Here is a 14,459-nt window from a genome sequence, read left to right as displayed (position 1 = left end):
TAAACACGCAAACCAAAACACCATTGTTTACGTAACTTTCGCCAAACCGTCTGCTTTCTACGAAATACCCAGCTGACAAATGCGGCTGGGATGTTTTTTTCCTTGAATTCTTCGACGAATAACATCTTCTTTCCGCACTGATCAAAGCCCGAGTTTCGCGCTTCCTCTCACCCTCCCGGTTCACCTACTAACCCCTTCTAGCGGATACAGACCAGAACTCCGAAAGCGACCCGGAAGGAGAAAAAGCCTTTTCCGCCCGGGGTCGGGGCGGGGGGGGGTGGGGGGCGCCTCTCAGCGCGGCCTGGGCGGGGTCGAGAAAGGAGGCTGCGCGTGCGCAGCGGCGTTTGTTGCCCTTCCGGTACGACCGGCGCGGAGAGGCGGCACGGACGCAGGGACGCACTCACGCACGCTCTCCCTTACTAACGCCTCCGCGGCAGCTCCCTCGTACACCAGCTGTGCCCAAGCCCGGCCGAAATGCTGCGGGCCTGTCAGTTATCGGGTGTGACCGCCGCCGCCCAGGTGAGCGCGGGGGCGCTGGGAGAGCGCGTGGTGAGGCGGACTCCGGCCAACCAACGGAAAATGGGAGAGGCTCTCGCTCTGACTAGGCCCCGGGAGAGAGGCGTGTTTCGCGGCCGCCCTCATCGCGGGAGTCCTGGGCCGACCCGTGAAGCAGTTAATCAGGGGGTTCGCCCGACTGGGATGATTTGAGGGTTATTGCTCTAAGCGGGATGGGGTGTGGAGAGAAGGTGGTGGGGAGGCGGGCGCAGGACGGTCAGCACGGCTTCGGGGACGCGTCGTCCAATCAGCGGCGCGCTGCCCCAGGCAGGGACCAATAGTGGCTGCTGGCGCTCGGGTTGCCGGTTGGGCTCGTGATAGGTTTCGCGCAGCCAGTGGTTGAAGGTCGCGGGGAGAACTACAGTTCCCAGCAGGAAACGCCTATAGCCTTGGCTTGTTGCATCTTTAATAAGGAGGCGTTGGGACTGTTAGAGTCCACATTTTTAGGGGTCAAGGTTGTAATTACTCGGGAAGGACCTTCTTTTTTGTAGCTTAGAGAGCCTCTGAGGTATTCTTACTCTAAACAAAAACGAGAGATTGTAGTTTATGAAGTAAAAACTCTGGGTACTGAGGAAGAACAGGAGTCATGACCTTGTGCTCATTTCTGAGGTTAGCTTGGGGATGTATTTCTCCAGGTGCTGGGACAACTTTGGCAGACATCCAGGAAGCCTAGACACCCAGTGACTTATATCTGCATGCTTGTCAAAGTACTTTTCTAAAGTTGGAAATAAACTTCTATTTCTATTGTTCACAGTTTTCAGAATTACTGATATGTTGGAAGATGTATTGCACACCAAGCAGCAATTGAACAAAATCTCTAGTCAGAGTGAGTGAGAAATCATGTCAGGCTTTTTTTTTTTTTTTTTTTCCCTTCAAGTTTGCCTGTCTCCCTACTTGTTGCCAGGATAGAAGCAGCTTTTGTAGGCAAGTAGGGTCTGTATTAGTTCTTTTTTGATGCATAACAGGTGTCACAAACTTAACAGCTTAAAACCGCACCCATTTATTCTTAGACTTTCTGGTTATGAATGGTCTGGATTCTTTGTTCAGTGTCACACAAGGTTGCAGTTGAGGCATTGACTGTGCTGTGGTTCTCATCTGGACCTCAGAGTCCTCTTCCAAGTTCATTTTGGCAGAATTCAGTCCCTTGCACCTGAGGAACCGAAGTCCCTGTTTTCTTTCCTGCTGTCACCTAACTCTCTTAGAGTCTGCTCCAAGTGTGTTGCTCAGTGACATGGATGTTTGCTTTCTTGTAGGGTACCAGGAACTTATCTCTTTGACTTCAGAAGTCTCTCTTAACTTTCCTGTTTTTGATCTCTAGATCAGCATGTAAAAGGCGTTAAGATTAGCCTGGCCCACCTGGAAAACCTCCCTCTTGATTAACTCAGAGTTACCTGATGAGTTACACACCTGCACAATCCCTTTTGTCTTGCAACCCTAATCATGGGCTTAACAGGGTGGAAATTGTGTGGGCCATCTTAGAATCCCTCCTAATGTAGTACCCAAGTGGGACTAGAAGAACTCTTTGAGTGCAGAACTCTTGGTTTGTCTTCAGAGCTCTTCTTTCATGGAACACTCTTGTTCTGCCCTCAGATTATGTCATGGCTGTCACCAATCTCCTTGTCTGCCATAAAGTCTAAAATTTTTCCTCTTTTTCCTTCCTTGTCTTGATGAAAATGCTTTCTACTTATTGGGATTCCAATTAGGAAGTTAGAAGAAAACAGATTAAAGCTTCACACTAAAATATGAACCCTTTTCTAGCTTGCATCCGCATTTTCTTAGGGTCTCGAAATTGCGATCTTGTAAAAATTCATTGGTTTCTTCTCATTTTGTAGCATTTGATATTGTTGCTTTGTGAAGCTGTTTTTGCTTTCTGGCTTTTCTTATGTAGTATCTAGGGGCTCTTTATCTTTCTCCTTTTTCCTTTATTGAATCTGCTACTTGTACCTCAAAATATATCCCCAAGGTCCGACCTCTCTACCCATCTCTCTTTTTTTAATTAAGACTTTTTATTTTTTGAAGATTTTATTTATTCATGAGAGACAGAGAGAGAGAGAGAGGGGCAGAACCTAGGCAGAGGGAGAAGCAGGCTCCATGCAGGGAGCCCAATGTGGGACTCCAGGATCAGGCCCTGGGCCGAGGGCAGGCGCTAAACCGCTGAGCCACCCAGGGATCCCCTAACTAAGACTTTTTAGAGAGCAGTTTTAGCTTTGCAGCAAAATTTGGGGGGAAGGTAGAGATGTTCTGCCCCCACACATGCTTGCTTACCTTCCACCATTATCAACATCCCCCACCAGAGTGGTGCATTTATTACAGTTGATGAACTTACATGGGCATGTCATAATCACCCAAAGCCCATAGTTTACATTGGGGCTCACTTTTGGTGTACATTGTCTGGGTTTGGACAAATGTATGATGACATATGTCAGTCGTTACTGGTATCTTACAGAGTATTTTCACTGCCTTAAAAATCCTCTATTCTCCACTTATCACTTTCTTTCCTCTCCTCGCAACCACTGATCTTTTTATTAACTCTTTAGTTTTGCCTTTCCAAAACGTCATATAGATGGAATCATACAGTGTGTAGCCTTCTCACATTGGCTTCAGTCGCTTCATAATGTGCATTTAACTTTCTTCCACGTCTCTTCGTGGCTTGACAGCCTTCTTTTTTTTTCTTTTCTTTAAGCATTGACTAATATTCCATTGTCTGGATGTACCACAATTTACCCGTTCACCTACTGAAGGATGTCTTTGTTGCTTCCAAGTTTTAGCAGTTATGAGTGAAGCTGGTCTAAATATTCATGTGTAGGGTTTTGTGTGAACATGTTTTCAGCTCTTGGGTAAATACTGAGGTGCATGATTGCTGTATTATACGTTTAGTTTTTGTAAAAAAGTGTCAAACTGTCTTTCAGAGTGGCTGTACCTTTTGCATTCCTAGCAGTGATGAATGGGAGTTCTTGTTGTTCTACATCCTCATCAGCATTTGGTGTTGTCAGTTTTAGGGACTTTGGCCATTCTGATGTATGTGATAATCTCATTGTTGCCCCATCTCTTTATATACTGTTACTTGGGATTATATCAATTCTCAGAACTTTCATTCCCAGCAGATGGTTCTTTAGATTCTTTTGAGCTTTCTAGTCAAATTTTCTTTTCCTTGTTTGATTTTGTCAACTTTATCCAGAATATTCTCCTTGCCAAAATCTTTTCCATTCTGTCAAGCTTCATCTTCTTTGATGTTTTCCTGCTTTGCTATTGCCCTTTTAGAGTCTTCTGGAATTTTTTTTCATTAGGATTGTAAAAACTATGTTACTCAGCAGTAATGTCTGCCAAGTATACATGGTAGAAAGTACTTTAATATATCATTGCTCTTTGCTTTTATTGGTGTTAGATCATTTTTTATTCCTTATTTTCATCCTTTTAGGCCAGTGGCTTTCAAGCCATTTTGGAATATTTACATCGTAACTTAAGACATGCAAGTGGGAATATATGAGTAATATATATTCATACATGTATGGAGGGAAAACTAAAGTATTAAGTTCCTTCTTTTGCCGTATTTAATACTTGCCATTTGCTTGTTGTAACTGAAGGGTACGTTTTCTAAGATAGAGATCTGTGTCTTTCTTGAGAGATAATACTGCTTCAATGCCAAACTTCCTGGATTTTTGTGTGTGTGTGTGTGTGTGTGTGTGTATATATATATATATATATGTATATATTGTTTTTTAAAGACTTATTTATTCATGAGAGACACAGAGAGAGAGAGAGAGGTAGAGACACAGGCAGAGGGAGAAGCAGGCTCCATGCAGGGAGCCCGACGTGGGACTCGATCCTGGCTCTCCAGGATCATGCCCTGGGTCAAAGGCGGCGCTAAACCACTGAGCCACCCGGGCTGCCCTTTGTGATATATTTTTAACTTTAATTCATAATTCTTTTATTTTCTTTTATTTTTTAAAAAAGATTTTATTTGAGAGAGAGCGTGCACTTGCACACATAAGTGGTGTGGAGGCGCAGACTCCCCACTGAGCAGGGGGCCTGACTCCCGTCTTCATCCCAGGACTCTGAGATCATGACCTTAGCCAAAGGCAGACGCTTAACTGACTGAGCCACCCAAGTGTCCTTTAATTCATGATTCTTATATTTAAAAATTTTTTTTTTAATTTTTTTATTTATTTATGATAGTCACAGAGAGAGAGAGAGAGAGAGAGAGAGGCAGAGACATAGGCAGAGGGATAAGCAGGCTCCATGCACCGGGAGCCTGATGTGAGAGAGAGAGAGAGAGAGAGAGGCAGAGACATAGGCAGAGGGATAAGCAGGCTCCATGCACCGGGAGCCTGATGTGGGATTCGATCCCGGGTCTCCAGGATCGCGCCCTGGGCCAAAGGCAAGCGCCAAACCACTGCGCCACCCAGGGATCCCTGATTCTTATATTTTAAATTAGCCTTTGAAAAAGTTGCTATGTGTATTTCATGCATGCTAATGTGTATTTCAAATGTAGAAGTAGGTGTTAACTTCTAGGTGTCTTTTGTTTGTGTGGGAGGAGTCCTTGTGTCAAAACCCACCAAAACATGGTCAGTTATAGCCATTGGCAAAGTCTATAGGGGAAACCTGGAACCTCCAGAATGGGGTTCATGTGAGGAGATATTTATTATAGTCTCTTGTTTCCAGGTTGTAATGCTAGAGTTTGCTTGCTTGCTTGCTTGCTTCCTAAAGATTTTATTTATTTATTTGACGAGAGAGAGAACTGGGGGAGTGGCAGGCAGAGGGAGAGAGAGAAGCAGGTGCGCGCCCACCCCCTCCCCCCCGCCCTGAGCCGGGAACTTGATGTGGGGTTCAGTCTCAGGACCCTGGGATCATGGTCTGAGCCAAAGGCAGACACTTAACCATCTTAGCCACCCAGGCACCCCTAGAATTTGGTTTCTTTTTGTATGTTTACCTTAGTTTGGAGCTAAGGAATAGATGGTTTGTGCAAGAACATAACATGGGTGTTGTATTTTTATCTTTTTTGTTTTTATTTTTATTTATTTTAAAAAATATTTGATAGAGAAAGCACAAGTGAGGGAAGGGACAGAGGTATAGAGAGAGGGATAAGCTGACTCCTTGCCCAGTAGGTAGCCTGATGTGGGGCTCTATCCCAGCACCATGACATGAGCCGAAGGTAGACCCTTAACCAACTGAGCCACCCAGGCACCCTCTTTTTTTTCAAAAATCATGTTTCTATAGGTTAGAAGCAGTAATCCTAACCTTGCAACATTGATTATAAAGTTATGTCAAGGCAAATTGCTTTGAAACAGTATAGTTCTTTCTACATGATAGGTTATTATTAATTAAAAGGTATTCCAGAATGAAGAAGTATGTTAAAGTAGGATATTTAGTTTATATAAACAAAGAGATTAGCTTGGTGCATAAGAAAGAGAGCTCTAGGGGACGACTTAGATTTGGCAATGGTTTCTTAGATATGACTCCAAAAGAAGTAAAAGATAAATTGGATTTCATCAAAATTAAAATTTTTTGTTCTATCAAAGGACACTGAAGTGAGTGAAAAGAATGGGAGAAAATATTTTCATATCATATATCTGATAAGGATCTAGAGTCAGAATATGTAAAGAACTATAGCTTAACAATAAAAAGACAACCTTAATAAGACATGGGCAAAGGACTTGAATAGACGTTTATCCAAAGAAGATGTAAAAGTGGTCAGAAAGCACATGAAAACATAATAAACATCCATTGGCATTAGGGAGATGCAAATCAGAACCACAATAAAATAGCTACTTCATATTAAGATGCCTATAATGAAAACATAAAATTATAGGTGATAGGATGTGGAGAAAATGGAACCCTCATTCATTACCAGTGGGAACGTAAAATAATGCAAAGTTAAACATAGAATTACCATGTGACCCTACAATTCCACCCCCAAAAATTGAAAACAGGTGTTTAAACAAAGTTTCCCGAGGAATATAGCACTATTTACAATAGCCAAACGATGGAGACATCCCAAATGTCCATCAACTAATGTTTGGATAAACAAAATATAGTATATCCATAGATGAAATATTCTGGTCAGCCCCCAAAAGAAACCACATAATACATACATGATACATGCTACAACATGGATGAACTTTGAAAACATCATACCAAGTGAAAGAAGCTGGGCTCAAAAGACCACATATTGTAGAATTTCATTTGTATCAGATATCCAGAATAGATAAGTCTGTAGAGCCAGAAAGTAGATAGTGTTTGCAGGGACTGGGGGGAGGGGAGAACGGAGAGACTGCCTAGTTGGTACAGGGATCTCCTTTTGTAGTGATGAAAATGTTCTAGAACTAAATAGTGGTGACGGTTGTTGTACAGCACTGAAGATGTACTAATGTCACTGAATTGTACACTTTAAAATGGTTGAATTTTATTACAGACAGGAAAAAAAAATTTGAAAACTTGACACCAGGTATTTGAGATGGCCTGAAGTATAGAGACAGATTATATATACACACAGACACATAGACACACAAACAATGTAACAAAATGATATGCTATAAATTTGAAGTCAGGTCCATTGGCCAAGTATTAGAGAAAAAAACCTATAGATTAAGAGACTTAGAAGATATCCTCTTTTTTTTTTTTTTTTTTTTTTTATAAATAAAACTGCACTATGGTGTCTGGGGACTCATACTTGGGTGATAAAACCATAAAAACCCATAAATTTCTGACTTTTAAAATTACTTAGGATATTATGTGCAATGTAGAATATGAGAGTAGGCTAATGAATGGGATACTTAAATTTTTAAAAATCAAGAGCCACTTGTTCAGATAAAAACCCTATAAATTTGAGTCATGCTACAATCCTTATTTCTACTTTTTTCTCATACAGAAGTAGGAAACTTTACTGCTATCAATTTTTCGCCATGATTCCCCCCACACACACATTTTATTCTCTCTTAAATTAGGGTCTGTCTTTTTTTTTTAAGATTTCATTTATTTGAGAGACAGTGAAAGCGAACATGAGAGGGGTGGCAGAAGGGCAGAGGGAGAAGGAAAAGCAGAAGCAGACTCCTCCCCACTGATCAGGGAGCCTGAGGTGGGGCTTGATCCCAGGACCCTGAGATCTTGATCTTGACCTGAGCCAAAAGCAGATGCTTAACTGACTGAGCCACCCAGGTATCCCCAGAGTGCATCTTATAATTAATGGTATGTTGTTTAATTGAAAGCATTTTGATAACTCAGCTTTAAAAAAACAAAAAATTGTGAAAAATAATAGTTCTCAGAGAGGACAAGTCCTACCAGATTAAAAGCTATTTCTAAGATGCGGTAGTTAAAACACTGCAGTATCAGTATAGATCATTGGAGCAAAGTAGGAAATCTAAATGCATCAAGGCATTTGATGTATTTTAAAGGTAGCATTTCAAGTCACTAGAAAAAAATTGTTGGGTCTATGATTTAGGGACACCTGAGTAGATATTTGGAAAAAAATAAAGTTGGATCTGTATCTCAGACTAATTTCAAAGAATTATACGTAAAAGGAAGAAAACTATGATAGTAGAAGGCACGTGGAAGAATTACTTTATAACCTGATGGGGACTTTCTAAGAATATGAGAAAACCCAGGCGCCATAAAATATTGACAGTTTGGACTACAAAAAAAAAAAGTTATTGCATCATATATATTCTGTTGAGGGAGGATAGAGGGTCAAGATAAAGTATAAGGTGGAAAAAGATACAGGTTCAAAAATAAATATTGATGTGAAATGAGGCATTCATTCTAGTGTTAATTTGGTTTTGTACTCCCCAGATTCAGATTTTCACTATTATGTTTGCTGCTTGATGTTCCAGTTAGCTAATTATCCACTGTGACCAGTGTCTTAGTTTTTGACCTGAATACTTCTTTGTATCTATGAAAGTATAGAATCTTAAATACAACTTTAATGGTTTCCTAATATTTCTTTTGGCATAGAAGTAGATGTGGTTTTTTTAAAAATGTCGTATAACCCACTTTACAGGACAATAGGAAAACATGTTTTTCTGTTAAAAGCAGTTGAACGATATTGAGAATTCTACAAGTTAGATAATAATTGAAATGCTTTTAAAATACCAACTATGACTTCTTTACATGTTGTAAAACATCTAGCTTGTTGTCTTATGTTTTTTTTTTTTCCTAAATGTATTAAGACATTAATGCTTACTTTTAGGCTTAGAGCATAAATTGCAGCTGTAATTGTGGAGTTATTTTATGTGGCATTTAATCATGTGATCGAGTTTTTTTGAACTTAGGATATTTCTAAAAGGAAATTTGTGTTTTTCTGATATTTGAATCCAGTTTCATCACGGAACCCAGAGAATTCATTTTTTCCCCCTTGACTTGTTACAGTTTGATTTTCTGCTTGATGTAAGGAAAGATGATATTGATGCAATAAATTTGAAATTACAGATTGATTGCTATGAATAACTAAGTTTATCAAAACCTTCCCCAAAAGTATTTTGATAAGTGTTCTTTTGTTTTATTTAAGATATCCACATATTGTTAAGAAACATTTGCTTTACTCTGATTAAAACAAATTTCAGAGGTTGGCCTGACCATTTGCTTTTGAATAAAGATAGGTTACGTGGAGATAAGTATTTACTTAAGCATTTATAATATTAAAATTTTCTTTTAAAAATTTTTGACTTTAAGGCAAACCAAGATGAACTTTCAGATTTAAATGACTGCCTCTAGGAAATGACCAGTCCCATAGTTATCTTACAGATGGGAAATTTGGTGTCCTACATAAATTAAGCTAAGATTGGATCTCTCCCTAGTAGATTCATATACATCCTACAATGCAATGTTTTCTGTGGGTGATTTTTCAGATGTCTGAATTAATCTTACTAAGTAAAAGTAGATATTTTATGCTATTTTATTTTTTCTTGCCAATTAAAAAAAGCATATGGCAAATTCCAGTCATATCCAAGAAATAATTAATGTACATAACACTTAAGAGTGCTCATTGATCATAATCTGATAATAATTTTTTTAATCTTAAAAATAATCTTATATGAGTCTTAGGTTACTGGAAGCATCACTGTTATAAAGGGTTTATAAGAGTTTTATGGTAAATTCATTTCTGAAAGTAAAATAATTTTTTGTTTAACAAAGACATTTGTAATAAAAATATTAATCTGAGTTACCACCCTAAAAGCTTTCCAGATTCCTTCCGCATTGACTGTGATGTTTTCTTCTTCCTCTCTAGAGTTGTCTCTGTGGGAAATTTGTCCTCCGTCCAATACGACCATGCCGTAGATACTCTACTTCAGGCAGTTCTAGGTATGTGATATGTCTCCCTGTAAACAGGCTTTTAACTGTGTGTTAAAAGGTGTGTGTATCTCTTTTCCATGAATATGGGAATAGCTGCTTAAAATATTTTTTGTTAAGGGATACAAACATTGGAGCTTTGCTGTAATATTTGGCACATTATTTATAGGTGAAAATTTGTTATGATGTCTCTTTGGTTCTACTGTAGTTGGATAGCATCCAAGTAGATAGCCTCCCTCCCTCATGTGCTGTCTTCCATTCTGTAGCAAATAGATTTATATCCAGAACTTAGCATATTGTAACTTTAAAAATATTTGTTTTATTTGATATTTGTATTGTCTTTCTTCTGTAAAGGGTTTACTTTATTGTGTTTACAGAAATGTTGGGATGCCTGGGTGTCTCAGTGGTTGACTATCTGCCTTTGGCTCAGGGCATGATCCCAGAGTTCCAGGATCAAGTCCCACATTGGGCTCCCTTCATGGAGCCTGCTTCACCCTCTGCCTGTGTCTCTGCCTCTCTCTGTGTGTATCTCTCATGAATAAATAGAACCTTTAAAAATAAAAAAGAAAAAGAAATGTTATATTAAGGAGAGAGGAGCTTTGAAAGTTAGTGATAATTCTTTTTTGGGTTCAAAGCAAATCTCATTATTATGAACATCTTACATTTTTTTTTAACATCTTGAGTTTTAAGTGTTACAGGATAGATTACTTCATTCTTCCTATTCTAGATATTACTATACTTAAGTATAGTTATCCTTAAGTAAATGTTATTTCCTATTGCAGACATGTTTTACAGCAAATCAGGAAAGGGTGATGTGCAGCTGTAGTAATAAACTTGGCTGCTGTGATCTGAATCATCAGTAGAGAGGTAGAAGTTAGAGATTTTTGAGACTTTTACATTGGTCTAAGTAAGTGTCTTTGGGAAAGCCAAGAAATATAAATGTGTTTTCCAAAAAAAAAAAAAAAAAAAAAAAAAAATGTGTTTTCCTATTTCTTTCACTTAGGTTGTCCCCTGGCAAAATTGTTGGAGCTGGCCTCTTGTTTGTTGGTGGAGGTATTGGTGGTACTATCCTGTATGCCAAATGGGATTCCCATTTCCGGGAAAGTGTAGAGAAAACCATACCTTACTCAGACAAACTCTTTGAGATGGTTCTTGGTTCCCCACCATATTCTGTTCCATTGCCAAAGAAGCCGGTAAGAGTTTTAAACAATATTTCAGTTTTATCCTCTGGAATACTTGTAAAAGCAGGTTGTTTTCATCTTGAAAATATAATTCAGTAGAACCTGCTAGATGTGTGTTTGCTAGTTTTTTTTTAACATTAATCTGTAGAGTTGGATTTTTATTCATTTGGAGTTAAGTGTTCTCATTTAGTACCCATTATATAGAAAATAATTGCATGACACACAAGAGTAGATGGAGGAGGGTGCTTGAGCAGAGGTAACCGTTGCTGCCCTGTGGATGGAGGGTGGTCTGTGACAGCCTACATTGTTGGAGCTATCAAGCCCATTAGTGACTTAAAACACTAAAAGCATAAACATAGAATGAATGGTCATGGCACAGAACCCAAGTGGTTATAGTTAGTAGTGGCTCTTTTTAGACCATAAAACAAAAGTCACAGAATTTTCAGCTACTTACTGATTGGTTGACAGGAATATCTTCTGGTATTTCTGGAACTTTGTATATGTTCAGAGTTTGAAACTTCCCCTCCTCCCCTAGGTTTAAATTTTTTTTAAACATCTTAAATATTTCTTTACCCAAACAACTGCCTGAAAAAAAAATTCACAAAGGAGGTCATCAATTTTTTTTTTCCTGATTTGGTTGTGGGTGTTTCTTTGTACTGTAATGCTGAACAATACTGATCAGTATTTTCTTAGAAAGTGAGTGGACCTCTATTCTCTAGTATCTAGCATAGCCTAGAGATAAATCTTATAACAGCATTATTATTTGAGAAAGCAAATGTCTTCTGATAGCTTCCCCCAACCTTATCATGCTTTTTCAAAATATTCTTAGTCTTCTACATCATATATTCTTTCACATGAACTTCAAAATGTGTATGTTGGCCAAGAGAGTTTTATAGCTTCAGTAGTCAGGGAACAGAATTCTGTAGATTCATTTTAAAATCTATTTTAACCTACACGATCCAGGAGAAATAGCTGAGAGCAATTCTAGGAGAATGGAGTAAGCTGAAGAGTTGAGAATAGTGTTCTTTTCTTGCTTGACAGGACTTCAAGTGTCATTCTTCGTAGATTGTTTAGTCATGGCCTCTTCTCATTCCACTCTAGCAGTCTTTCTGAACATTCCCATTTGGATTACTTGGCAGGTCCATTCTGCCCTACCTCAGAAGTTACACTTTTCCTAATTTGCTTTATTTTTTATTTTTTTTCAAAGATTTTATTTCTTAGAGACACAGAGAGAGAGAGAGAGAGAGGCAGAGACACAGGCAGAGGTAGAAGCAGGCTCCACGTAGGGAGACGTGGGACTTGATCCCCGTCTCCAGGATCATGCCCCGGGCCAAAGGCAGCGCTAAACCCCTGAGCCACCCGGGCTGCCCCTAATTTGCTTTTTTATGTTAAAGATAGCACTATGCCATTGGGTTAGAATTCTTGGATTCATCTTCATAGTTGCCTATATTTTGTTAGCTATCTTGTTTAATCTCTGATATTTATTTTTTTCTTGGATTACAGCTGTCCTTACCCTACTTCTAACCTTTATGACTTTATCATCAAACTTAATACTTTATCACCAAACTAGACCTGTTTCTCTTCCCCGCCCAAGACTTTCCTCCCTCTCTCCACTGCTGAGATCTCCCCTCCTAACATAATCTAGTCTATGCTCATATCAGTACCAGAGAATTATCTAAAATAAGTGCTATCACATTTTCATGATATTTTTATATCACTTACCAGTAAATTTTTTATGTTTCTTATCATTTGAAAGACAGGAGACCACAGAATATAAAAACTAGAGAGACTTTAGAGATTGTTTCATGTTCAGTATAAGGAGAGTAAAGCAAGGAATGGTTAAAAAGTTAGCCTGGGAGCTAGCCATTTGTTCCTTTATTCTGTAGTTTATGGTTTTTGCTGGTTTTTAGGGTGACATTTAATACACATTGCAGTCTGGCCCTTATTTATCTTTCCAGCCTTATCTCTGAGTGGTCCTGCACATAAATCCTTAGCTTCATGCCAGTTAACCTTACAAAAAAATATGCCTTGTGCTTTCCATTCATTTATTCAGCAAATATCGATCAAGTGAGTATTATGTACCAGACACTGTTTCAAGGGCCTTTGTTAAAGCAGAGAGCTAAACAAAGATCACTTCTACTTGTACTTTTTTTTCTCTTGGTGGTCTTGTACTCAGAGTGACCTTTTCTTTTCCTACTAATGTTCTCTTCAAAACCTACATCCTTCACTACATATACCAAAGTATATTTTCTCATCTCTGAATTACAGTAGCAGTTAGGGTTTTAGTTTTTAATTTTTACCATTTATTCATTCTCTACTCCTGTGCGTTATTACCAACTTGTTGCTTTTAGAAACTATGCATTTTATTTTATGATAATTCCTTTGGTGCCAACATGACTATTTATGCATAGGTATAAATATTAAGAGAAGATACATTTAAAATCTTTTTGATGGACATGGAGTAAGACCTGCCTAAATGGAGACAAATATTATGTTCCTCGATGGGATTTAATATCATAAAAATGTCCTTTTTCTCAAATATGCATTTCTCTCAAATTTCCCCTAAACTTGTATATATTTGAGAGACATGGCATTTGTATACACACACAAATACCTAATAAGAATTCTAATGGATTTTTCTAGAGATTGAAGAATCAGATAAGATGATTTTAAAATTCCCATGAAAGGATAAGTAATGTAGCCAAGAATATTTCAAAACAGTATTGGGTTGGGGAAGGGTCAGAAGACACTTGTTTTTCCAGGTATTTGACTTTGTTATAATCCTACTTTAATAGAAAAATAAGATTTTGACACAGGATTAGAAATTAGAGAAATAGAACAACTAAGTCTGGAAATAGGTCTTATTTATACACACACAGATACACACAAGTTCATTGTGAGAATGTAAGTTGCTAGAACCTTATGTGAAAGTAATCTATTAATGTTAAAAATACACAACCTTCAGATGCCTGGGTGGCTCAGTAGTTGAGTGCCTTTGGCTCAGGTCATGATCATGGGGTCCTAGGATTGAGTCCCATGTCAGGCTCACTGCAGGGAGCCTGCTTCTTCCTCTACCTGTGTCTCTGCCTCTGTGTGTCTCTCATGAATAAATAAAATCTTTCAAAAAAAGTGTGTGTGTGTGTGTGTGTGTGTGTGTATAAAACCTCTTTGACCCAGCACTTCTTTTGGAAACTGTCCAAACTACAGTGCTTTTCAGTTACCTGGACAAGGATTTTTTTTTTTTTTAAGATTTTATTTATTTATTCATGAGAGGCAGAGGGAGAAGCAGACTCCATGCAGGGAGCCCAACTCAATCCCGGGTCTACAGGATCATGCCCTGGGCCGAAGGCGGTGCTAAACTGCTGAGCCACCCAGGCTGCCGGACAAGGATGTTTTAATAAAAAAGGCAGGAACCAACTTGAATGTCCAAAAAATAGGAGA

The 14,459-nt window shown here is 38.7% G+C and overlaps 1 protein-coding gene across 7 annotated transcripts in view; it reads left to right on the top strand.

The window, feature by feature from the left end:
- Positions 1-351: 351 nt before the first annotated feature.
- IMMT (inner membrane mitochondrial protein) overlaps positions 352-14,459 on the top strand; it is a 36,943-nt gene continuing 22,835 nt past the window's right edge. For 5 of the 7 annotated variants that reach the window (XM_041756034.1, XM_041756031.1, XM_041756033.1 and 2 more), the window contains exons 1-3: positions 352-519; positions 9,776-9,849; positions 10,841-11,030. In XM_041756034.1, coding sequence (XP_041611968.1) covers positions 475-519; positions 9,776-9,849; positions 10,841-11,030 — 309 coding nt within the window. In that variant the 5' untranslated portion in view covers positions 352-474. The remainder of the gene's footprint in view (positions 520-9,775; positions 9,850-10,840; positions 11,031-14,459) is intronic. The other 2 variants (XM_041756035.1, XM_041756032.1) reach the window with 1 other exon arrangement.

Source organism: Vulpes lagopus, chromosome 5 (genome assembly GCF_018345385.1).
Source record: "Vulpes lagopus strain Blue_001 chromosome 5, ASM1834538v1, whole genome shotgun sequence".
In the NCBI taxonomy this organism is placed as follows: domain Eukaryota; kingdom Metazoa; phylum Chordata; class Mammalia; order Carnivora; family Canidae; genus Vulpes; species Vulpes lagopus.
Note: the sequence above shows the minus strand (reverse complement) of the source record. Positions and strands in the feature narration are given on the sequence as shown.